Source organism: Aethalodelphis obliquidens, unplaced genomic scaffold (genome assembly GCF_003676395.1).
Source record: "Aethalodelphis obliquidens isolate GAN/ISIS:26980383/991018 unplaced genomic scaffold, ASM367639v1 scaffold2, whole genome shotgun sequence".
In the NCBI taxonomy this organism is placed as follows: Eukaryota; Metazoa; Chordata; class Mammalia; order Artiodactyla; family Delphinidae; genus Aethalodelphis; species Aethalodelphis obliquidens.
Genome location: NW_020837946.1, coordinates 19300535 through 19326256, shown reverse-complemented (window position 1 = coordinate 19326256; position 25722 = coordinate 19300535). Strand labels below are relative to the sequence as shown.

Sequence of the window (25722 nt, the reverse complement as noted above, 5' to 3'; positions counted from 1 at the left end):
GTTGTATACCTTCACCTTACACAATTTATTCAATAAAAATAAATTTAAGAGATACGTAAACTTACAGTGAAGTAAATTCTATTACACACTGAGGTAATGAATACCCTAAAACTAAAAGAAAAAAAAAAAGTTTGTTGAATGAATGAATGGCCAGGCCTGCCTATCTTGCAGGCAGTCTGGGAGCAAAACTCCCACTTGTGCAAGGTCAGGACACTTGAGTTATGGTCCTGGCTCTGCTACCCACTCGTGTGGCCCTGGGCCATAGTCATTTCCCCTCTCTGGGCCTCAGGATGCTCATTTGTGAAAGGCAGGGTTTTAAGGATCAGGACGCTGGGTGGGCTTGAGGGGGGTTATGATATTGTGTGTGTGTGTTTCTGCAGTGGCTGAGTGTATGATATTGTGTGTGTGCACGTGTGTCTGTGTGTGTATCTGTGTGTGCACAAGCCCATGCACATTTCCCTGGCAGGAGAATCCATAGCTTTCATCAGATTCTCAAAGGAATCTGTGACCTTTCAAGGTTCAGAACCACTCACCAAGGTCCTTTAGCTCTGGGGTCTATGACTATATATAACTAGAGAAAGAGAAAGAGGAAGTAATTCAAGCCAGAGTACAGGGAGTTAGATTAGACCCCAGAACTTCCATTATAGATGTAGGACCCCATGACAGGAATGCAGGGGAGGCTGCAGGACCTTTACCCCTGGGGATCTCCTAAAACTCAGTAGGGCTCTGGGCTATTGAGAAGCCGGATGAACTGACCCCAGGAGTTGGCTTTCAGAGAGAGGAGGCAGAGGGAGCCCGGAGTCTCTCCTCACCTCTGCACCCATCACCTTCCGACAAGCACCCACCTGTCTTGGGATGCAGCAGAGAGCAAGGAGGCGAGGCTGGCACCTGGAGATGCCCTCCAGGCCCCTTGGCGCCCAGGTCAGAGAAGGCTTGGCGGGAATGCTCAGGACGGATGCCAAGCCCCACCTTCCCTTCTCCTGAGGCTGGCAGGCTGCTATGTGGGACCAAGGGAGGGCTCGGGGTGTAGGGCAGTCATGGGACCCTGAAGAGGCCACCTGAAGCGTGCAAGGCCTCTAGCTCCAGGCTCCAATAATCCAGAACTGAGGCTCCGAGGCATGGGAGCCAAGGCGGGCAATCTTCCTCAAAGCCAAGAGGAGGAACAGGCCACAGATTCCAGCCGGGGGAGGAGAGAGGTGCGGGCAATGAGGTCTGGGGGGACAGAGAGGCCACCAGAGCGAGGAGGGCACTGTGGTCTGAGAAGAGGACAGGCTGCTTAGGGGGATGAGTGGGGACAGCGTGCAGGGGCAAGAGGACAGGATGGCCTGGTAGGAAGGGGGCTTGCCAGAGGGGAGAGTGGGGGGTGAGGCTGCGGGTGGAGACAGGTGATGTGAGCACAGGCTGTGGCCCAAGGAGAGAAGTCTGGCCTACGGAATGGGGGATGGAAGGGTGTGTGGCAGGAATGGTGGCGTTTCAGGGGCAGGACTGTCAGTAGGAGTGGCCCTGGCTGGGAGCCCAGATGCTTGAGTAGCTTCTAAGCCCTAACTCCTGAGGGAGGCTGAGAGCCCGAGAGATGTTTATCCACCACAAGAACATGGTAAAACACCTCCTGTGGTGAGGTGATAGGCAGCCTGACTGCCCTTTTCAGGGTGCCTGAGGTCTCCCGAGAGGTGCGGTGTGAACGGGGCCCTGGCGAGGGGAGGAAGCACCACCAACAGCGTCCCCTGCTGGAGCGGTAGCCAGAGGAGACGTGGGCACGAGCGGGGACTGAGACAGAGTTTCATCCTGCAGCTAAAGGCGGGCTGAGTCATGCGTAAGCGCCAGGGTCTCTCAAGAGGCTGCTCAGAAAACCAGCTCATCCGAATGCAGACAGACACTCGTCCCCATGCCCGTCCCTGTGGCCGTCACAAGCCCACGCAGGCACCGGGCCCGCCTCCACCTTCTCCCCGCTCCTTGATCTCCCACCTCCAGTGCCCCTGGCTCTTTCCTCCATCTCAGCCCTGCCTGCCTGTCCCTGTCCCTGCCCACCCCCAGCTGGCCCCCCTGGCACCCACCCCACTGCTGGCCGCATGCAGCGCGGAGAAGGTAGGGAGATGGGGAGTCCAGAGATCCCCCAACAGAGAGTAAAGTCAGGAAGGGTCTGAGATAGGAACAGATAAGGGAGGGAGACTGTGAACTCACCTCCCCCTGAAACCTTTCAAGGTCAGAGGAGGGTTCATGAGGCTCTGAGGCAGGTGAGGAGTCCTGATGACCCCTGGGGACGGCCCTAAAGTCCGAGAGTTCCGCCATGTCACCTTCACTCTCTGTCCCTTTGCCGGGACCAAGAGGCGGTAGTCTGGGATGCCCAGCTGACACACCCAGGGCCTCACCCTTCCCCCAGGGCCCAAAGCTAAGCTCAAGTCTCCAACAGGATCATCTCTGGGCCACCAGCCACTGTGAGGACTCAGTCAACAACTACACCCCACCAAGCCTGTCCCTCACCGTGGTCGGTCATCGTGGTGAGGACCGGAGCTAGAGCTTGGGAAGGACAGAGTTCGCTTTATAAGTGTAGCCCTATGCCTGGCACTGTGGAGTACAACCACGAATATGCCAAATCTATGACCTGGAGGGACACCCAGTCAAGTGGGGTGGAGGGGGTCACTTTGGTGCGCGCGCGCGCACACACACACACACACACACACACGCGTGTGCACGCCCACGCACACGTGCACACACATACTTGGTTTCACTGGCTGCCGCAGGGATAAGGGCAAGGGGCTGTGGCCACACCATACATTTTGAGTTGCCCAAACCCTGTGAGCCCCAGGGGGAGGGAGGTAAGACTCCAGCATAATCCAAACCCCACACAGCAAACAAATCTTAGGAGGCTGCAGCCTTCACAGCCCCCAAACAGAAAGGTAGGTTGGGATTACGCAGGGAGCCTAGAGCAGTGTTGCCTAGTCCCTGGTAACCCCAAATATCCCCTCCACTCCTCCTCCTTGGAGAAATCCAATGCCCACACGTAAACCAGGTGTGCTGGTTCACAGACAGGTGCCTCATCCGGAACAAACACCTGCCTCCTTGCACCGGCTTATTCCCACCCCTTTGCATCAGCTTTCCACTCGCAAGGCTCCAAGACTTACCCAGAACAGAGAATGCAGCGGTGAGGGCCTAGCTCCCCCACCAGCTTCAGGTCAGTCCTGGCTCTAACGGGGCCCTCCTTGACTCAGAAGGTCCCCTCCCTCCTGGCTACAGAGCCCTGGTCAGAAGCAATAGCCCCAGCTACCTGTGGGACACACAGTCAACTCCTGGACCAGGTCGGGGGAAATTCACTCTTTTCAGTGCCTTTCCCAGCAAGCCCAGCCCTGCCCCTCTTGGGTGGCTCCTAAAACCTCACCTGAACTATTTGTGCTTTTAAGAGTCAGGTCCTACCTCACCCTTCTCCCAAGGGCACAAGACAGCCAGGTGAGACCTCGGCCTAACTCGCTGCCCCTTCACCTGGTCTTGGCTCCAGAGCCCCCCGACCGCTGTCCGGTGCTTTCCCAGCGGGGCTCTTTCCCTCTCAGGTGAGCCGGGCTCTGCCCGCCACCCACCCCGCGCGGCGCCCTACCTGAAGCAGTAGCCGCCTGCTCTCTGCGCGGCCCGAGCCCCGGGGCTCCCGGCACTTGGGCGGCGCGGGGGCCGGGGGGCTCCGCGGGGGCTGGGGGCTGCAGGGAGGCCCGGGCTCCAGCGCCTCGCAGCACACCAAGCTCACGGTGCAACCCATCCGGCCGGGGCGCCAGCCAGCCCCTCGCCCTGGCGTCCGCTCGGCCTAGGGAGCCTGCGACGTCGGGAGAGGGACGGCGACACCCCCAGCCCGTCCCCTCCCGGGGCCTCCTTGGCCCGCAGCTCCAGGAAGCGGGGGAGCACGGAGCCCGCCAAGGGGCGGTGACACGGGCGCGGACGCCCGGACGCAGCCAGTGAGGAGGGGCGCGGTGGCGCGGGGAGGGGCGGCGCGGGGTCTCGGGACCGACCGAGGCGGCGGACCGGCAGAGAGAGAGAGAGCGCGCCAGCGGACGCGACGGGAGAGGCAGGAAGCAGATAAGGAGAGATAATGAGGGAGAGACGGGGACACGGGGCACAGAGAGGGGGACGCAGCCTCTGCACGCGGGAGACCAAGTCCCAGAGAAGGAGAGACAGACGGGCAGGCAGTCCCCGTGGTAGGACAGAGCCAGGCTTGGGTACCGCGTGCTCCAGTGTTTACATGCGGTTCCTGGGGGGTTGTGAAACGGGTAGTCCTCGCAGATGCCTGCTCCTCTGTTCTCTGCCCCCAATACTAGCCCCTGGGAACCAACAGTGGAAAGACCCCAGCCTCAAGGAGACAAAGCACAGCCAGGGTGGGAGGGCCACAGTCCGCCTGGGCAAGCCACCGGGCCCCTTCCTGGACAGAGCATCTCACCAGTGCTTTCACTTTCAGCGGTGAGCCCCAGAACTGGGGGGATGGCACTGGTGATCAGCACTCACCGGGACCCCTCAGAAGAGATGGGGCAGAGCAGGGAGACATGAGGTGGGACCCTTGTCCTCCCCTCCACACCTGCACCGCACTCCAACCAAGTGACAGTAAAGGTGGGGCAGCCTCATAGCCTCTTTGTGCCACCTGGTGGCGATAAGGAAGAAAGACAAGAGCAAGTGACCGTGATGAGAAGGGGAGAGAACTCGCAGAGCCACAATTGCCACTACCTCCTCGGTGAGTCTGGGTCCCAGTCTGTGTTTGGCCAACAAGCGAACCCACCCCAGGTCTGCCTAAGAGGAACCATCCCCCGTCTCACCATTCTGCCCCGGTGCCCTCCAGCCTGCCTCTGCCACTTCTGCCCCACAGTGTTCCACTTCTGCTCTGAGCAAGATTTCCCCCTCCTCCAGGCTGCTGGGCTGGGCGTGAGTCACTTCCCAGGCAGCAAACTCTGGAAAAGGCTGTGCAGAGCAGTGCTCTGCTTTCCATGCCCCAACCAGCCAGGCCTTCCCAGGTGAGTAGCAAGGAGACCCCTGGGTCTGGGGGCGGCCAGGAGCAAGGGCAGAGGAATCCTGGGTAGAGGTGAAGAAGGAGAGGAGGTCCATCTAGGTGTCTGTGGAGTTCATAGATCATCTGAGCTAAAAGGAGCGGCAGAGACCCTCAGTCCAACCCCTTGGTCTACAGATGGGGAAATCCAGGCCCAAGAAAGGCGAAGGATGTGCCCCAGGTCACACAATGAGCCAGCAGCAGGGCCAGGATGGAGAACCAGGTCTCTTGACTCCCAGCACTGTGCTCCCTGAACGCCATTCCCCACCCACCCTCCCTCGTTTACCTTCCTTTCCTTCTCCCTTCCCCTCCTCTGTGTCCTAGCGCTCCTTCACTCCCACTCACTCCCAAATTCCAGCCACCACAGCATGGGAGGCAGGACACCTGGGTCTCCCACTCCATGCCTGTCTTTACTTCCGGCTCTCAGAACAAGCCCACGGGCCCTCCGGGACCACAGTATTCCTCTCTGAGCCCTGGGACCCGCTGTGGGGGGAACAGGCTGAGATTCACTGGGGAGAGAGCAGTGGGATTAAAACCCTGTTCCCTACACACCCCCAGCATTCTGGCTCAGGCCCGACTCTGGGGCTTTGCCTTGCTTCTGCCTCCTTTTCCTCAGGAAACACGCATTTTCCATGCAGCTGGGGCCCAGGAAAGGATGAATGTGTGTCCCAGGGCTGATGACCGCTCTGGCAAGTCCCCTTGTGGGGGAGGGAGTGACAGCCCCTCAGCCCAGCGTCCACATGGCTTACACACATGAGCACTCGCAGGGCTGCTCACAGCCAGTCGAGGTTGAGAGCATGAGCCCTGCAGGCACAGGGACCTGAGTTCCAATTCTAGCTTCACCACTTAGAACTTTGTGACATTGGAAAAAACACTTACCCTCTCTAAGCCCCCCTCTCTTGGTATAAAATGGAGTCAATAACCTCCCAGGGTTATTATGGGGACTGAATAATACAAGGATGTCAGGCACAGGACACAGGGCCTGGCACCCAGGAACGGCTCCATAGGTGGGGACCACACCATCATCCTCCCGCCCTGCCTTACAAGAAAGAGCTGGGTCTTCTACCAGTGAACTCGCTGTGTGACCCTAGAGACGTCACATTGTTTCTCTTGGCTGTGATTCTTCCTTTGTAGAAGGAGAGAGCTGGGCAGCTGAAGCCAGAAGCTCGTTCTTGGCCTCTAGACCCACAAGGAATCACGTCCTTTTCAAATACTCATGGCAGAAGAAGGGGCTGTCTTCAAGATGACCAGTGACCTGAAGGGTGAGTGTGTGCTGAGAGAGTTTCTGGGGCCGAATTGGGGGAGAGGTGAGGGGTCTTGAGAGCCTTTCCTTCAGAGCCCTCACCGTCTGAGGTCTGATGTCCACCATCCTCCCCACAGCTGTCATCTCTGCCATCCTCCAGGGCTATGGGGGTGGGCAGCAGCCGGTGACAGACACCAGTGCTGAACTGCACAGACTCTGTGGCTGCCTGGAGCAAGTGCTGCAGGTAGGGCCCTCCCCTCCCCCCCACTCTCCCATCTCTCCAGGTCCCAGTAACCAATAACCGAATGGGCTTTCCCAGATCCTGAGGGAAGAGCCACTGCCTCTCTTCATTACCACGCACTACCTCATCTCTGTCAATCGGCAAACCCTTCCTGACATCTAACCTCACCCTTGGAGGCTGTCACTGTAGCCTGGGAAGTGAGGTGGGACAAGGCTGGGGCAGGGTTAGGGGGGGCTGGGTCAGGTGGGGCTGTCTAAAGACAAAAGTTTCAGAGGCACAGGTGTCCTCGGGCTGGCCTTCCTCGCTTCTGGTTAGAGCCCCAGTCATCACTATCACTAGCTTTTATTGAGCACATATTATGTGCCCAGCTAAGCCCTTTACATGCCCATCTTGTTTAATTTTCCTTCTAACCCACTGAGGTGCTTGATGACCAGCCCATCCCCCCCCACACACACACTCTTCCTACTTGTCTGACAATGTGCATGTACATGTGTGGTGTGAGTGTGCATGTGTGTGAGGTGTGTGTGTGTGTGGTATATGTTGTGTGCCTGTGTGGTCTCCTGCCAGTCTGCCCCTCATGTGCCGCACTCCAGTCACACTGGCCTCCTTGATCTTCCTAAAGCAGAAAAGCACCTACCTCAGGGCCTTTGCACTTGCTATTCCCTCTGCCTGGAAAGCTCTTCACCCAGAAATTTGGATGGAACCTTTTCTCGTTTCCTTCAGATCTGGACTTGAACAGAGCCTCCTCAGTGAGGCTTTCTCTAGACACCTTAATCTACATTTTTTAACACACACACCACACATACACACCACACACTCACACACCGCACACACATCTCACACGTGCATGCACACACCGTGCACTTTCCACTCCCTTTCCCCACTTTATTTTTTTCCTTATCAGTCAGCGCAATCTAACATACTATATGTTTTGCTTATTCCGTTTGTTCATTGTTGTATCCTCAGGGCTTAAAACAGGGCCCAGCACATAGTAAGTGCTCAATAAGTATTTCTGGAATGAATGAATGAATGAGAACACTGAAAGCTCAAAGAGGTCAAGCAGCTTGCTCCCGGTTACACAGCCAGCAGGGGCAGACCAGGACCTGAAGTGGGCCTGTCTGCACGAGCCCTTTCCGCTATACTGCTCAGCGTGCTGGAACGCAGACTGTTCTGGGAGGAAACATTTCCACACTTTCCTTTCCCTCATCTCGCTCCCAGTTTGACCAGAAAGAGCAGAAGAGCTTCCTGAGGCCTCGGAAGGATTACTGGGACTTCCTCTGCACAGCCCTGTGGCGGCAGCGGGGCAACATGGAGCCAGTCCACTTTGTCCACTCACAGGACAAGGTATCCAGGGCCAGGTGGCAGGGGGGCTGGCCTCGATGTGATGGGGTCCTGCCCCCAGGTCCGTGACGAGGATGGCTCGGTGGCCGGAGGGGACACCGGCCTGCCCGAGGCTCCTTTCTCACCCATCCCAGCTCCACTGACCATAGCCCCCCTCACCTGGTCCTCACCTGTCGTTAGCCCTGCCCTCACACCCCTCCGGTCACCCCCTTTCCTCCCACAGCCTCAAGTCCCAGGACACCCTTTCTCATGCACCACTCATTCTAGCTTTTCTCCCTCTGTGCTGACTGCGTTCCCTCTGTCCTAATACCACCATCCCCCCACTTGTCCCGTGTGCTGTGCAGTTGAAGACCCCGCTGGGAAAAGGCCGAGCCTTCATCCGCTTCTGTCTCGCCCACGGACAGCTGGCCGAGTCCCTGCAGCTCTGCCTCCTGAACCCAGAGCTAACCAGGTGGGGCCACTGATACCATCCGAGCCCGTGGCCCTCCTTCGGGAAGATTCCTCTTTACCCCTAGAAGGGTGGTTTGATATCAAAGATGACTAAAATAGGGCTTCCCTGGTGGCGCAGTGGTTGAGAGTCCTGATGCAGGGGACACGGGTTCGTGCCCCGGTCCGGGAGAATCCCACATGCTGCAGAGTGGCTGGGCCCGTGAGCCATGGCCGCTGAGCCTGCGCGTCCGGAGCCTGTGCTCCGCAACGGGAGAGGCCACAGCAGTGAGAGGCCTGCGTACCACACACACAAAAAAAAGATGACTAAAATAAGGGTCATAAAGGGAAAGCCGAGGAAGAAAGGGCAGAGGGGAGGTTAGAGCCCCAGTCCTGGTAGCACCATGATGCTCGGCCTCCTGGTCCCCAAGGACCACCCTGTCTGGGGAACCATCCCACTGTGGTGTGAGTGGAGGTAGATTCTCTGAGGTTGGGGGTGGCAATAGCACCAGAGCCAAAGGCCAAGGGGGCTGCTCCCTGTTAACACAGGGAGTGGTATGGCCCCCGGAGCCCCCTGCTGTGCCCTGAACTCCAAGAAGACATCCTGGACTCCCTCTATGCTCTCAACGAGGTGACCTTCGACTTGGACCTGCAACGGCCAGACTTGGATGGAGCCTGGCCCATGTTCTCAGAGTGAGTGGGGGCAGCGTGGAGGGAAGCTTCTTTTCAATGCCTGCTCCCATTACTACCACCCCCCAAAACTAACCCCAGGCCCTCAACCCCCAGCCCCATCTTTTCCTCCCTCTCTTCTTACTCCCTGACTCCCGATTCTCCACCTCCCTAGCCTTCTGTTTTCCCAGTGCCATCTTAGGATGTCCCATGGTGCTGCACAGAGAACACACTCATTAAAGAGTTGTTGGGTGGTTGGGGTCGACGGTTAGAAGGATGAATGGATGTTGAGATGTTGAAACGGAATGGAAGAATGGATGGAGGGTAGGATGCGTGGGTGGATGGAGAGAAGGATGCATGCATGAGGGTGGAAGGGCAGGAAAGTGGGATGGGTGGTGGGATGAATGGGTGGTTGGAAAGATGGGGTATCCTGCATCTGAGGACCAAGACCACTGCTGGAGAGAGGTCCAGGGTCCCCCCGCTTCTTTCACTTTCAGGTCCCGCTGCTCCAATTCCAACTGGACCCCAGGAAGAAGACCCAGAAAGATCAAAGATTCCCCTAAGGAGGTGCCTCTTCCCAACCTTCAGCCTAGTTGCCTCTTCTCTATCTCTGTTGGGACCCCCAGGTTGAGAAGTAACTGAGCCCTGACCCAGCTGGACAGAGAGGGAGAGGCCAACATGTGGACCTGGGGCTAGGGAGCCACAGAAGCCAAGGCTCATATTCGTAAGGTGGTGAGGATGTCAGGGAGAGCAGGGAACCGCTGGCAGCGCCTGCAGGCGCCACTGGGGCCCCTGGGAGGAAGGAAAGCTGGGGAGGGCGACCAGAAGCTTCCAGGAAACAGTCCAGGGAGACAACCTCTGCTGGACAATTTGCAAACATCCCAGTTCAATTCAGGGAGCGATTGAAGAGCCAGATTGCCTGGTTGATATCCCAGCTCCATGCCTTACTAACCAGGGTCCTTGGGCGCATAACTTGTCCTGCCTCACGGGGGGATCGTGAGGTCGCACTGAGACAGCCCAGGTGCCGCACAGAGCAAGGCTCCTGCTCCGTGGCCAGTAAGCGGTAGCCTGTGGTTATCATCTTTCCACAAGCTTGCTTTGCACCCCCGCCAGCTTCCAGGCCCCAGGTGCAGATACTGTGACTCAGTCTCTGACCTAAAGGAGTTCCAGGTCTGCTGGGGAGACAGACCCTAAAGGAACACACTGCAACACAAGTTAAGTGTAGTGACCAGACACCCCCAGGAACGTGGGAGAACAGAGGAGGCTTCTTGACAGAGGTGACTTTTAGGGGCTGTCGGTCTATTTAAGCTTTCACCACAACCCTATAAGGAAGTATTATTATTCCCATTTTACAGACCAGAAAATGGAGACACAGAGAAGTCAAGTTAAGGGGGGAAGATCAGAGGAGAGCGGTGGGAAGAACTAAGGGGAAATCAGATCAATGCAGAAGATGGAGGTAAAGGAGGGAGAAGGATTCCAGCAAGAGGCGAGGAAGGAAAGGGCGTTGAGAAGCATTCTGCTCAGATCAAAGCCTGGGCCTCAGGTCACCTGGGGTGTTTTTCAACACTCAGATTCCTGGGCCCTCCCCCAGATCTGCTGAATCAGTATTTCCAGTGGGAGGACCAGAAATCCATATATCTAGCAAACCCACTGGATTAGGGCTGTGGCCTCTCCCAGGAACCAGGTTGGTGAATTGGTGCTGAGAGGGATGACGGGTTTGCGGCTTCTCTGCAGATCTCACCCACATATGGAGACCCCACAGGAGGCCACCCAGAGGAGCCACATACCAGGCAAGCCAGTTCCCTGCGAGATGCACCCAGGGAAGACAGGTTGGCTGGACTCCCCAGGTCCCAGCAACACAAGCATCAGCCTCTGTTTTTGGAAAAGAAGAAAGAAGATCCCAGGAGGCTTGGGCCTCCCCAGAGCATGTGGGAACTAGAGGGGGAGGAGCTTCAGCAAAACCAGGAGAAAGGAGCTCCAAGGACGGGGATGTGCCTGGAGAACTCAACACCTAGCATCCAGGGACAGGGCAAGGGGGCCAAAGGGACTCTGAAGGAGGTGATAGGGACAGATACTGAGGGCAGGGGGATTTTGCTGAGTGCAGAGGGCCAGAGAACAATAGATGGGACTTATGAAGGGGAAGCAGAGAGGAGTCATACCCATAGGCTGCTGGCCTCCAGCCCCAAAGAGATGATAAGGGATGCAGTGTCAGGGAGCCGTCAGGGCGGGAAAGTGCCCAGCAGCCCCAGGGAGTTCTGGGTCCTTCAGGGCCTGGAAACAAAGGAAGGCTCCACCACGGAGAAGCCCCAAGAGCAAATAGGAGTGACCAGTGCAACCAGGAGAGAGGAACAAGCAGAGATGGCCTTGCAGGATGTGGTCAAGGTGAGAGCAGTTGAGCTCTGTACCTGTCTCTGCTCCCCATCTCTAACCTAGCCCACAGGTGGGTGTCTTCAAGGATGGCCCAGGGCCATTCCAACCCACAGACCAATTTGCATTGGGCCACACAGGATCATTATGATCTGAGGATGCCTTTTGGAAGTTCTCCAGTTCATCACATGAAGAACACGCATTCTTCAGTTTACCACAATACCCACCTCTCCCTATTGCCTCACACCAGGCCCACTTTGTTCATCCTGCCCAGCCCCTGTAGGCATCTGAGTTTGTAATCCCTTCCCAACAGTTCTTCAGGGCAGTTGCTTGTTCTCAAGTTCCATAGCCCTCATTATTGGCAGGTTTCTTCCCAATATCTACGCTCTGCTATTGCAGGCCCTACCTAATTGCTCCTGTAGATGTTTCCCTTCAAGGTCACCCAAATTGTTTTCAAGCCTTCCTTCGGCATCCTCCCTCACCTGAGTCTTCCAGATCCTTGAGGTCTGTAACTTCCATCCTTTAGCGAAGGAAGAAATGGTGGCTCCAGGCTCACCCAGGGGCAGAGCCAAGCACCACAGCTCCCAGCACTGTCCCCAGTCCTGCTCTCCACCCAAGGGCTGTTTCACATGGCCTGGGGTCTCACGGGGGTGTTTGTCAGGTCAGGCCCCGGGCTGGGGTCTCTGTCCTCCTCCTTCAGCTTCCGTTTCCCCTCCTTTTACCCTCTCCCTGCCCTCAGAGTCTCAGACATGGGCTCCAGAAAACCAAGGAGCAGGCCCAGCACCAGGAACAGCTGCTGAAGGAGCGGGAAGGGGAGCTGAAGGCACTGCAGGAACAGCTCAACAGGTAACCTAGGCAACCACCAGTGCCACGGGGCATGGGAGCCAGGAGGCCAGGGGGGCAGGAGGCTCACATTCACGGTCATGCCAGCAAGCGTTGCACCAGGCCCTGTGCGGGCAGAGCTTTGGCATGCTGTACATACAGGAAATAGTTCCCACCCTTAGGGTGCTCCTGCCCCCCTCCCCTCCCCTCCCCTTTGCCAGCCCCCTCCCTCGCTGGCCTCCCTCAGTAGCCCCAGGAGAGGTCCATGCGTCCCATCCCTCCCTTCCCTCCCACACTCACCTTTGCGCCCTTCTGCTGCCTCTTCTGGGCTCCCCTCTCTCTTTTCCGTCCACACAGCCTCCCTCTCCCACCACACTCCTGCCCCACTATCTCTCTCAGTCTCCCTCTTTGCCTCTTATTTTCCTGTTCCCTATTGTACGGTCGCTCTTTCACCCTCTTGGTTACAGTAATCATAACTATCATCACTGAGCACTTACTATGTCCCTGGCACTGTTCCAGGTGCTTCCTGGTAACAATCTCAGGAGATCAGTCCTCCAAGGACCCCCACTTTATAGATGAGGCGGCTAAGGCTCAAAGACCCGCCTAACTCACCCCACATCAGCTAGTTAGTAGAGGAGCTGAGATCCAGACCCTACAACCGTCTCCAGAACCAGTGGGCCTAAAGCTGCCCCGTCAGCCAGTGTCCCCAGTGCCGGTGTGTCAGTCTCCTGTCTCTCCCCTCAGCCTCTCTCAGCATCTGGCATCTTCATCCTCCCACCATCACCTTCACCTCAAGGGTCCAAAGTGCACGTTTTGTCTTTGCGTTCCCCCTCAGTCTCTCAGTGTCTCAGTTTCTTTGCCATAATTTATTTTTAAAGAAATTATGACACCATGCAAAGATCTTCCTTGGTCTGACTCAGTCTCTCTGTGTGTCTCTCCCTTGGTCTCCACGTGCCTCAGTCTGCCCGCCTGCCTGGTCTCTCCCACTTGACTGACACCTGCCCTGACCCCCAGGGGAGCCTGCATAGCTGTGATTCAGACTGAATCACAGAGCTGTCTACTGGCTGCTTAATATGCTGCGAGAGGCCCGGGGGCCCAGGAACCAACCCCAAAAGGCCCCCGGGGACTCCTCCCACCAGACTCTCAGCTGAGTCCTGTGGTTTGGTCAGCAAAGAATCCCATGATTCAGGCCCTAAGTGAGTGCAGGGGCCTTGCCCACTCAAGGCCATCTCTGGGAATCAAAGCAGGCTGGAGGGAGAAGCCAGGAGGCTCCAGGGAGACTGCCCAGCCCCAGGCTGCTCCCTGAGGCTGGGGGAGCCCTTGTTTCACAGACCCCTGCCCTGCCCCCATCATCCCATCCATCATTCGGTCATTCCACAGACACTCGGAGCCAGACCTGTTCTATGTGCTGAAAATACTCTCATAGACAAAACAGATAAAATGCCTGCCCTTTTGGAGCTTACATGCCAGTGGGGGAAGCAGATGACAAATACAAGCAAGTAAAATGCATAGCATGCAGATTGGGATAAGTTCTAAGAAGAAAAAAATAAAGCAGGGAAGGGGAATGGGAAGTGTCAGGGGTGACCTTTTAGATGAGGTGGCATTGCCAAGGGGGCCTCCCTGGAAAGGTGACATTTGAGTCAAGACCTGAAGGAGCTGAGGTCTGAGCCATTGGCTATGTGGTCAAGGAATGTTCCAGGCAGGGGGAACAGCAAGGGCAAAGGTTCTGCAGTGGGAATGGGCATGGCATCAAGGACGCCACTGTGGCCCCAGTGGAGTGAAGGAGGGGAGGGCTGTAGGAAAAGGTCAGGTGGGTAACAGGAGACCCTAGCAGGTCATCAAAAGGACCTTGGCTTTGACTTGACTTTGAACCACTGAGAGTCCTGAGCAGAGGAGGGACATGATGTGACTGTCTGCATGTTAAAAATATGTTTCTCTGCTTTGAAAAAACAATTCAGTGGTTTTTAGTGTATTCACCAAGTTGTGCGTCCATCCCCACCATCAATTTTAGAATATTTTTATCACCCCAAAGAGAAACCCTGTACTCATTAGCAGTCACTGCCTATCTCTCCCCAGCCCTCCAGCCCTAGACAACTGCCAATCTGCCTTCTGTCTGTGTGAATGTGCCTATTCTGGGCTGACATGTGCTTCAAGGACTCACGCCTGCTGCTCCGTCGAGCTGGTCTGTAGGCTAGCAGGGGTGGAAGCGAGGAGACTGATGACGAAGGGGAGCTGGGATGCACTGGAGGCGTGAAGGAGCCGCTGGATCCTGGATCCAACGTGAGGTCGGGCTTCCCGAGGGATGGCTGTGGGGTGTGAGAGAAAGAAGGAAGTCAAGAATGACTCCCAGTCTTCGGCCTGACCGGCTGGAGAACTAGAGTCCCTGTGTGGCAGAGCAGGTCGGCAGGGAAGGCTCAGGCATTGGGTTAGGAGCCTGCTAAGTTCAAGACCCCTGTTAGACTCTAAGTGGATCCTTGGGTGGGCGGCTGAGTGTGGAGTTGGGGAGAGAGGCTGGGCCGGGGGACCCAGCAGAGAGTCATCGGAATGCGGTGGTAAGTTACAGAAGCCCCTGAGGCCTGGACAAGAACGCGTCCCCTGCCTCCTGGGATCCAGGGAACTTAGACAAACCCCTCACCCCTGGGAAAGTGGCCGTGGGCTTCGAGCTGGTGACGGCATCTCACCACCAGCGAAGAGAAGGACACGGGGGCCCAGGCGGTTAATGAACAGTATTTACTGTGCCTCTGCTACGGCCACGTGGGGGGACAGAAGGGAACAGAACAGGCAGTGTCTGCGCTCACACACCTAGGGAGATGTAGGGAGACAGACAGTAGATCAACAAATGGAAATATGCTGCCAGGTGGTCATGGGCCCCGTGGGGACTAGAGAGAGAGAGAGGGACAGGAGGATCATCTAGAATTGGAGTCAGGGAAGCCCTGTCTGAGGAGGTGACATTTGAACAGAAATCCCAACCACAGGAAGAGCTGAACCATGCAGGTATCTCGAGAGGAGTGCAGCGGGGACCGGCAGATGCAAAGGCCCAGGAGACATGAGCTTGGGGACAAGCAGGCCTGTGGCTGGAGCAGAGGCTCCCACGTGGTGGAGAAGCAGAGGGCTCTCGTAGTCTGACTTGGGTTTCTGAAGGACTGCTCTGGCTGTGGTGTGGAGAATAGACTTAAGGTGGGCAGGGGTGCAGAGCCCCAGGCTAGACACAAAGGTGAGACACAGCAGGCCCCAGAGCAGACCAGCTGGGGGCTATAAAAATACACTTGGGCTTCTGATACCCACTCCCCAGCTGTCTGGCTGTGGGGCGCCAGGACACTGACCTTCCCTCTTTGGCCCAAGGTCCCTGATTTGCAAAAGGAGATGGTTGGATCTCTTCCAGCTCACATGATCTGTGAGACCATCTTTCCAAGCAAATGGGTTTCCTCTGCCCTCTGGGTTAGACCTCAAAGCAAAAGAGATTAGGACAGGTACAAGTGGAAGGTCCTCAGATGGGGAATTAGGCAAACATCAAATCTTCCCCCCACCTTGGGTGGCAGCACTGAGCTCCTTGGAGGCATGCCACAGGACCATAAGTATCCACCCCTCTCTCGTACCTGCTACCCACTCAGCCCTGGTGCCACAAACCACCGGTGATCAGGGCCCTGCGTGGATGCAGGTGTGGGGAGGCAAGAAGAGATTAGAGCTGGACAGGCCTGCATTCAGATTTTTGCTCCCCTCACTTATCAAGCTGTGTGACCCTGGGCAAGTGTTACTCCCTCTCTGAAGCTCTGTTTTCTTTCCTGTGAAATGATGATCATATCACGTGTCCCATAAATTTGTGAAAATTCAATGAAACAAGGCTATAAAGCACTAAGCTCAGTGCCGGGCACCTAGTAGGTACTCAGTAGACTTTAATTCCTTCCATGTCCTCTCCTGCCCTAGGAGTGTCTGTCACCCCCATAAATACTTTAAATACTTAAAATGCTTCAATGGCTTCCTTTGCCCTGTGATCAAACTCCACTCCTTCTGGGGCCCCTGAGGGACCCTGCCTACCTCCCACCTTGCCTCCTGCCTCCCCAGCCCTGCCATTCACGGAACTACAGTGTCACTAGCCCTTCTTTCATTTCCTCAAACAAGCCATGTTCTTGCCAACTTGCAGAACTTTGCATGTGCCCTTGGCTGGCTTTACACGGCTACCTCCTCGTCTTTCAGATCTGCTTAAATGTCGCCTTGTCTAAGAAGACCTCCTGAGCATCCCCTCAACTCTGCATCTTGGCCCCTCCTTTGTCACTGTCACACAATTACCTTACTGGTCTATCACAAAGAAACACACTAACCTCAGTGGTCACATTAGGGCCTGGCCACACCAGAGACCCTGGGATCACTGGGCAAGTAAACTAGCTTAGGAAAATGAAATCCTAATACTAAGAAATGAAGAGGCTGAAGACTAGAATGTTCGTTAAAAGTCACTTCTCCCTAAGGCTGCGGGAACTGGCCTTTTTGGAATTTTGGTGGCTAGCTGTGTCGGTTTGATTTCATGGCCCACTCAGCTTTCCTCCCTGCAGCATACTACATGGCTGAATTATTAAAATTATAACTCAATTCCTTGTCAAGCCTCTTCCCCTCAAACACACTCAGCCAGGGGCACGGGTACACACACACAAACACACACACACACACATACACCCCTGCGCGCGCAAGCGCAAGAAAGAGAGAAAGAGAGAGAGAGCATCCCGAGATCACAGGATGGGCACCACCGTTGCAACACCCGCCCATCTGAGCCACGGAGTAAGAGCCTGGGACCTGGGGTTTGGACCTTTTTATTTCCAAGGTCCTTCTTGGAACCTTCTAGGAAGCCACTAAAGACAAAAGCAAGAGGCAAGAATAGAGCTGAAGAGTTTCCAAGCCCAAACTGAAACGGAAATTTAAGAAAGCCATAGGTTAAGATGACTTTTTTAAATTGAAAAGACAATGTAATGAAATTTTTCAAAATATTTTAAAGCCAAAAAGTCACTTCAAATCGTATACCACTTACTCCTTTTCCCCAAACACCACAAATGTTTTCGGCAGGCACAGCCCGTCTGGCCTGGGTTCCCAGACACCCACTTCCCCCCAGAGAGCTGCCAGGATTGTGAACATGCCTTCCAGAAATTACATTTTAAAATGGAAATGTTTAAAAAAAAAAAAAGAAAAAGAAGGAAAACAAATGAAAATGTTGGCTTTGCCCTCTAAAGGAACAGGCAAGGCGAGGCCCTGTTTTCACTGCTCTGAGCGGTTGATGGAGAGACAATCTATAGGTGTCAGGCCACACAGTGCCTGGTTCACTGTGGTGTGTATGTTGGGGGGGGGGGGGGGGTATGTGTTATGTACATGTGTGTGATGTGTGTTATGATGTGTGTGTGGTATGTGGTATATGTTGTGGCGTGTGTAGTGTGTGTGTGCTGTGTCATATGTGTGGTGTGCGTGCGTGGTGTCTAGTGTGGTGTGTGTGCCTGTATGTGTTGTGAATGTGTGCTGGGTGTGGTGTGTGTGTTCTGTGTTGTGAATGTATGGTGTGTGGTGTGCATGTGTGTGTGCTCACTTCAGCTGCAGGGGGCATCACCAGCTTCCCTGGTGGGGCTCCCTGTCAGGCAGAGGCCCAGCCCAGCTCAGACACACATGCCGCGCTTTTCCCTTCACAACTCAGTCTTCCTTCTGCGCCCAGGTGTCAGGAAGAGAGGGCCCGGCTACAGGCGGAGCTGGAGCACAAGCAACAGGAGGCTGAAAGGAAGGGTGCCATGTATGAGGAGGAGCTTGGCGGGCAGCGGGACCTGGTCCGGGCCATGAAGAGGCGGGTGCTGGAGCTGATTCAGTAAGGGTGGGACACTGGGGACGGGGGGCATGGTACAGCAGCTCTGGACCTTTTGTATGTACTAACTCATTTTCTGCTTTCAGCCATCCCCTGCTGTTATTCCCTTCTTTGTTTTGTTTTGTTTTTTATAAATTTATTTATTTTTGGCTGCATTGGGTCTTCGTTGCTGCACATGGGCTTTCTTTACTTGTGACGAGCAGGGGCTACTCTTCGTTGCAGTGCGCGGGCTTCTCATTGCTGTGGCTTCTCTTGTTGTAGAGCACGGGCCCTAGGCACACAGGCTTCAATAGTTGCAGCACGTGGGCTCAATAGTTGTGGCTCGCGGGCTCCAGAGCGCAGGCTCAGTGGTTGTGGTGCACGGGCTTAGTTGCTCTGCAGCATCACATTGGCTTCTTTCACTTAGGAATATGCATTTAAGTTTCCTTCATGTCGTTTCTTTTCTTTTATTTATTTATTTATTTTTGGCTGCATTGGGTCTTCGTTGCTGAGTGCGGGCTTCCTCTATTTGCGGCGAGCGGGGGCTACCCTTCATCGTGGTACACAGGCTTCTCATTCAGGTGGCTTCTCTTGTTGCGGAGCATGAGCTCTAAGCACTCGGGCTTCAGTAGTTGTGGCACGCGGGCTTCAACAGTTGTGACGCACGGGCTTAGTTGCTCTGCGGCGTGTGGGATCTTCCTGGACCAGGGCTCGAACCCGTGTTCCCTGCATTGGCAGGCGGATTCTTAACCACTGCACCACCAAGGAAGTCCCTATTCCCATGTTATAGATGAGAAAACCGAGGGCCAGAGAGGCTGGCTTGGCCACCAAGGACACACAGCATATAAGTTGCATAGAGTCCTCTGCCTCTAAGGCAAGCTACCCTCCAACCCCCACATACACACACACCAACCAAGGTTAGGAGAAGGGAAAGGAGCCCATAGGTTAACCGAGAAGTAATCGCATGTCCTACACCTGCCTGCCTACTGGACTTCCTCAGACGACTGGGCCTGTGGCCCATCTTGGGTCAGCTGTCCTGGGTTCCAGAGGATGAGCTCACCAGGATTAATCCTAAACCACTAAGCTCACTGCAGGACGGATAAAATGTGTAAAACCTGCTTTCTACCCTTCAGTCTAGTGAGGAGATAACTCACTATATACATTATACTTTCACCTCCTTCAGGAAGTAGGAGACCATTGAACTCAGGTTCCATTAGAATCGGAAGGTTACTGAGGGATCATCTAGGACTAAATCCTCTTGCACAAAATCCAAGTGATTAAAGATGAGAAAAGGGAGAGATCAGCCTGGAGAGAAGAAAGAATTTAAGGAATTTAATTTAAATTTAATTTAAATTTAAATTTAATTTAAATTTAAGGAGCTGTCAACCGGGAGGAAGCTAATAAAAAATTAGCTATATATCTCACAAAAGAATTTAAGGTAGCTAACAATAAGACATATATATTGTGTATATGTGCATGCGTACACACATACAGACACACACACACACACACACACACACACACACACACACACACACACATATATAGTTAAAGAAAAACAGAAGATTTAATGAAAGATGAAAAATATATACTCCTGAAGTTTTAGGGTTAGAACTTAGCTCTGAACATCTTGATAGCAGGATGGAAAAGGGAAACACAGAAAGTTTCACTGTCCATTCAAAGAAGCAATACCAGTTCATCCGGAGGGACAAATGTTTTTCCTAGTGCTAAAGAAATTCATCACAAGGCCCCAAACCACATAACACAATGTTCCTCCCAGAAGCGTTGTGGAAGATATGGCCTTAAGCAAAAAAAAAAAGATGGAGCATGAAGGTTGACTTCTGTGTCAAGATGGTAGACTGACCACACGTTATCCAGTCTCCATCCTGAGATCTCACTAAAATGACTGTAAAAGAGTAAAACATAAACAGAGAGAAAGGTGAAGGAGCCAACCACAAATGAGAGATTTCAGCTAATTTCCAGAAGCCAGAAAACAGATGGAAAAGTGGATACTGGATTTAGCCCAAGTTAGAACTTCAGGGCCCAGAGACACCAAGAACACAGATGGCAGAAGTGAGATGAGGGGCAGAAATCAGGAAAATTAACTGATAAAGTCATTAGAAAGAGCAGTGTACAACCCGTGCTTTCTGCCTGCCTCCTCCACTGCAGAACATCTAACAGTGAGGGGCCTATCACCCAGGCAAATAACTAAAAGGTCTTTCTCTAAAGAAAGCCCCAAATAAAAGAGCAGAGCGTTCTGGCATTTGAGAGTCTGGAGTGGCAGGTAGCTCGCTACCCAATCCCTCCAATCATCCCCTTCTACTCCCTGAAGCTCTAGCAGCTTTTATTGCCTCTTTATTTATTTATTTTTTTTTTTTCCTTTCGCGGTACGCGAGCCTCTCACCATTGTGGCCTCTCCCGTTGCGGAGCACAGGCTCCAGACGCGCAGGTTCAGCGGCCATGGCTCACGGACCCAGCCGCTCCGCGTCCTGTGGGATCTTCCCGGACCGGGGCACGAACCTGTGTCCCCTGCATCGGTAGGAGGACTCTCAACCACTGCGCCACCAGGGAAGCCCCCGATCGCCTCTTTCTTAAACATGAAATGACAACCAAGGATCCCCAGACATTTGAAGAGAGGCTAGAAAATAAAGGGGAGTGACAAAGACAAACAAACAAACAAAAATGATCCATCTTCCATGATGCTGCGAAAAGCAACCCTCAAAAGATGAGAAGCATTCTTGACAATTAAAAATATGATCACTGAAATTATTTTTAATTCATTAGGATTAGAAGATAAAGATGACACAGTTTCTCAGAAAGTAGAATAAAAGCACAGATAAATGAAGACGTGAGAGAAATAGAGACATAGAGAATCAATCTAAGAGTTCTAATATCTTCTCCAACTGACAGGAATTCCAAAAAAGAAAAGAATAAAAAGGAGGTGATTATCAGATAGAAATATGAGACACTTTCCCAACTCTGATGGACATAGATCTTCAGATTTAAAGATTTCACTGAGTGACCAGCACAATAAAGGAGAGGGGTGGGTGGTAAACTACATCTAGATACATCATTGTGAAATTTCAGTAAAACAAAGATAAGGAGAATATCCTAAAAGACAGGTCCACTTATAAAAGGAGTAGAACCCAACAAATGTTAAGACTCAATGGTGTAATCCTTTCAAGTTCTGAGAAAAACTAGCTTTTGCCCTAGAATTCTGTATCTAGCCAAACTAGGAAGTAAGTGGGGAGGTGATAGAAGAAAGACATTTTTTCAGATAGACAGGTCACATAAAATTCACCTCTCACACAGCCTTTCTTAGGAAGTTAATTAAGGATGTGCTCCAAGAAAACAAGGAAATAATCCAAGAATGGAGAAGAGGCAGAATTCAGGGAATAGTAGCTCTAGCCCATGAGAGAAGAAAAGGGAATTCCCAAGATAACAAGGGGGCAGCAAGCCCAGGAAGCAGTCAGTTCGGGTTATAGCAGAAGTATTGAGGGCCCAGGAGGGAGGTCTCAGGGGAGAAGAGCATTAGAAGAATATCTGATATGATGAAGAATTAGGGGTGTGGGGGATTAGGCTATGTTAAAGGCAAGTCATGCAAAGAGCAAAGAAAGGCAATTAGAAAGTCCTAGAAAAACAGAAAATTTCCAAGAAGGGAAATGTTACATCTTAGCTTCAGTTGATGCAATATGCTTACATATTGTCTGATAATGTAAATACTATTCATTGATTTTTTTCAGTACTGGAATCAACCTAAAGACAAAGCACAGAAAACAATCATAATTATAGAACAAACCTAAATGTTACCACCTAAACAATATTAAGTATAGAACAGAATCCAACAGGAATTTCTGTGAAGATGGAGATGTCCTGATTTTGCCCTGTCCAATATGGTAGCTACTAGTCCCACGTAGCGATTGAGTACCTCAATGGCTGGTGCAACTGAAGTTTTAACTTTATTTAACTTTAATTAAGTTAAATATACACCTGATATCACTTATATGTGGAATCTAAAAAATACAACAAACTAGTGAATTAAACAAAAAGAAGCAGACTAACAGATACAGAGAACAAACTAGTGGTTACCAGTGGGGAAAGGAAAGGGGGAAGGGACAATATAGGGGTAGGGGATTTTTTTTAAAGGGGGTTATTATGGGATTACATGAAATCATGTGTGTGAAACTTTTGAAAATTGTAAAGTACTGTAGAATTTAAAGAATCATTAAATTTAAAAATTAATAAAATAAAAAGTTAAATATACATCTAAACAGCCACATGTGGCTAGTGGGTACCACATTGGATGTTGCAGGAATAGATAAGTTAGGAGGTTGAGAAGGAGAAAGCTGAAGAGCAGGGATGCTGGCACCATCGTAGTACAGAACGGCAGTCGTATGATGCTATCTATAGTCAATGAATGAGTGAGAAATAAATGTGTGAGGATATTCTGTAAAATTCCAACAGTAACCAATAAAGGAACCAAAAATGGGGATATAACTGCACTGCGAGGAAGGAGGAGGAGTTAGTGAGGATGGTAATAAATAACCCATATCCTCAAATGTTAAGACTTGATGGTGTAATGCTTTCAAGTTCTGAGAAAAGCCGGCTTTTGCCCTAGAATTCTATATCCAGCCAAACTAGGAAGCAAGTGGGGAGGTGACAGAGGAAAGACATTTTTTCAGATAGACAGGTCACATAAAATTCACCTCGCACACTGCCCTTCTTAGGAAGTTAATTAAGGGTGTGCTCCTTGTGATGTCAAGGAGCTCTATGGAAGATGTTCTTTCTTGATAAATCACGGAGGAGGAATATGAGCATATTACTTAAATATGGAAATAATATCAAGGAGAAAAAGCTAAAGCATGTAGGAAGTGGTTTGCTACTGAGTATGGGAAGGAGGTATATCTATTGCCTTTTGATATAAGTCCTTCCATACTGTTCGATTTTTAAATCGTACGTGTGTATGTCATTTTGATAAAAATGTTGAACAACCCATATTCCTAAACATTCTTTAAAAAAACAGGATAGTTTTGCAGGAGCATAAACATATGTAACTACATATGTTACATGTCTTTCTCCATCACTATGTCTCTTTCTTGGTCTCTCCATCTTTCTCCATATTTGTCTCCCTCTCTGTCTGTGTCTCTGTCCCTGTCTGTCTCTGCATCTTTTCCCCTGTGTCTTTCTCTCTCCCTCTACATTGATCTCCCTGTCTGCTTCTCTGTGTGTCTCTGTCTCCTCCAACTCCCTGACTTCCTTTTTTTCTCTCTGAGTGCCTGTCTCTCCATCCCTCTTTGTCTCCCTCTCCATTTCTGTGTCTCTTTCTGCTCCACTGTCTCTCATCTCTTTTCGTCTCTTTATGTGTATATCTCTGTGTGACTCCCTCTCTGTCTCTCTCTTCTTTGTTTCTGTGTATCTCTTTCTGTCCCTCTCCATCTCTCCATCTGCGCATTTCCATATTTCTGTCTTGTGTGTGTGTGTGTGTGTGTGTGTGTGTTCACCTCCACCCACCCATCAGAGAGAAGGATAACCTGTGGCAGAAGGTCCAGCATCTCTCTTCCTTGGCCCCTGGATGCTGTGTTGTCTGTAACAAGATCTTTGGTCGGCTGTCTCGGCGGTACCTGTGCAGGTAATGGGGGGGGGGGTACAGAATCCTTCCTCTGGGACAACCCAGTTTCCACCAGCCCACAGCCCGCTGCCTACTCCAGGGAAGGGAGGGACACAGGAAATAGGCCTTTATGAAAGGCCACTTAAAGCTGGCTACTCATTTTACCCGACACTGCAGAGACATGAACAAGAACAGTGGAAAGGGGGCAGACAAGGAATGGCATCTGGAAAATGGGACTGGGTAACCCTTCCACAAATAGACTGATTAATCGATCAGCTAATCTCATCTGGGAAGAGATTTCCTGTACAGAGGAATCTGTACCTGCCCTGGAAACACAGTGGCAGGACAAACAGCAAGAGAGAGGACAGTGGGCTGTCAGGAGAACCTGCCATTTGGAGTTAGAGGACCCTGGAGGGGTGGGGCATTGGGACCCCTTTTAGGAAAGGGAAGGCCTCCTGAAACAGACCCAGGGCTATTCTGCTGGGAGATGGGAAACACACAGGTGGACACAAAGATGCTCGGACCCCATGACCCCCTCCCCCATACGCACCCACACATACCCACTCTTCCGCTTCTGCTCCCCAGGCTCTGCGGAGGCCTGGTTTGCCATGCCTGCTCTGTGGATTTTAAGAAGAAGCAGTGCCACTGCCCACCCTGCTTCCAGAGGAGAGAAGCCCAGGTCCTCTGACTGAGACCCACCCACCCCACCTCATCGGCCGTCCCCTCGGCCCTTCCCAGCCCTCTTGTCTGACCAGTCCTGCTTTCTAGAAGTTGGCCATCTAACGTGGACAGCACTTGAGTGGACAGACCGTGGTGTGGAGGATGGAAGGAGCCAGGCTGGCAGTCAGGAAAGAGGTTCTAACCCTGCATCTCCCACTGGGTGACTTTGGCAAAGCTGTCAGACTTTTTCCATAACATGAGGGAGTGGGCACCACCCTCTCTAAAGTCCCTGCAGGCTCAAAGTCCTTGTCCAAGAATAAGGCCCGGTGGCCCTGACATTTCTCCTCTGCACTCCCTTCTCAGCCAGCCCATCCTTCATGATACACGGGAGCTTCCTGTCTGCAGTCTCCTTCGGAGGTCTGCTTTCATTCTAAACAGCTTTCTTTAGGTACTATTGATGTATAATACACTTCACATAAACCTGATGAGTACAGTCTGATGAGTTTTGCCTTTAATATACACCCTGAAGCCATCACCATATTCAAAATAATAGACACCCATCAGCCCCGTTTCCTTGTGCCCTTTGTCATCTCTCCCTCCCCCCACCTCTCCCCATCCCCGGGCAACAACTTACTTGCTTTCTGTCATTAGAGACTAGTTTGCATTTTCTAGAATTTTGTATAAATGGAATCATACAGTATATACTCCTTATTATCTGCCCTCTTTCACTTGGCATAATTATTTTATCATCTGTGTTGTAGCATATATCAAGTTCCTTTTTACTGTTGAGTAGTATTCCACTGCATGGATATATCCCAATTTATTTACACATTCACCTGTTGTTGATACTTGGGTTGTTTCTAATTCCAGGCTATTACAAATAAGTTTCCCATCTTCACCTGTGTACAAATCTTTGTATAGACATATACCTTTATTCCTCTTGGGTAAATGCCTAGGAAATGAAATGGCGAGGTGGTATGGTAGGTGTATGTTTAACTTTTAAGAAATGGCTGAGGGCTTCCCTGATGGCGCAGCGGTTGGGAGTCCGCCTGCCGATGCAGGGGACACGGGTTCGTGCCCCGGTCGGGGAAGATCCCACATGCCGCGGAGCGGCTGGGCCCGTGAGCCATGGCCTCTGAGCCTGCGCTTCCGGAGGCTGTGCTCCGCAGCGGGAGAGGCCACAACAGTGAGAGGCCCGCGTACCACAAAAAAGAAAAAAAGAAATGGCTGAGTTATTTCCCAAAGAGATTGTACGTTGTACCTTCCCACCAAGAGAGTGTGGGAGTCCCAGTTACTCCCCAGAGTGTCTGGTTTGGGGGGCAGGAGGGGAGGCTTGAGCCTCTCTGCCCTTCCCTTCCAACCACTATGCTGACTTGATGGGTCCCAAGTTGTGAGCACCCAGAAGAAGGGGCTGATCTAGGCAACTCTCTATGCAGTGCTTACTCAGCTAGACTTTAATATTAAAGACAGTTGATGAGGACTCGTTTAGCTCCATGGTACAAGATCATATCCCCTGACTGCC

General features: G+C 52.5%; 1 protein-coding gene across 10 annotated transcripts; it reads left to right on the top strand.

The window, feature by feature from the left end:
• The first annotated feature begins 2958 nt into the window (after nt 1-2958).
• Nucleotides 2959-24674, top strand: RUFY4 (RUN and FYVE domain containing 4). Of its 10 annotated transcripts, none has more exons than XM_027121829.1 (15): nt 2967-3296; nt 3399-4705; nt 4879-4982; nt 5153-5237; nt 5631-6276; nt 6395-6501; nt 7717-7842; nt 8184-8290; nt 8815-8958; nt 9432-9501; nt 10669-11316; nt 12041-12147; nt 17810-17956; nt 23451-23561; nt 24126-24674. In XM_027121829.1, the coding sequence occupies exons 5-15, from the start codon at nt 6231-6233 to the stop codon at nt 24226-24228; spliced, it is 1716 nt and encodes a 571-aa protein (XP_026977630.1). In that variant the 5' UTR covers nt 2967-3296; nt 3399-4705; nt 4879-4982; nt 5153-5237; nt 5631-6230; the 3' UTR covers nt 24229-24674. The 10 variants fall into 10 exon arrangements, with proteins under 10 accessions (XP_026977709.1, XP_026977701.1, XP_026977630.1 ...); XM_027121871.1 differs by having other exon boundaries at nt 2967-3545; nt 3762-4705; XM_027121879.1 differs by having other exon boundaries at nt 2967-3938; nt 4436-4705.
• The last annotated feature ends 1048 nt before the right edge of the window (nt 24675-25722 follow it).

Bases quoted from the DNA above. Each gene is read 5' to 3' on its own strand.
- RUFY4 (XM_027121900.1), top strand. From the start codon at position 6,231: ATGGCAGAAGAAGGGGCTGTCTTCAAGATGACCAGTGACCTGAAGG. The intron at 6,502-7,716 runs GTAGGGCCCTCC...TCTCGCTCCCAG, and splicing joins GCCTGGAGCAAGTGCTGCAG to TTTGACCAGAAAGAGCAGAA. The intron at 12,148-17,809 runs GTAACCTAGGCA...TTCTGCGCCCAG, and splicing joins CTGCAGGAACAGCTCAACAG to GTGTCAGGAAGAGAGGGCCC.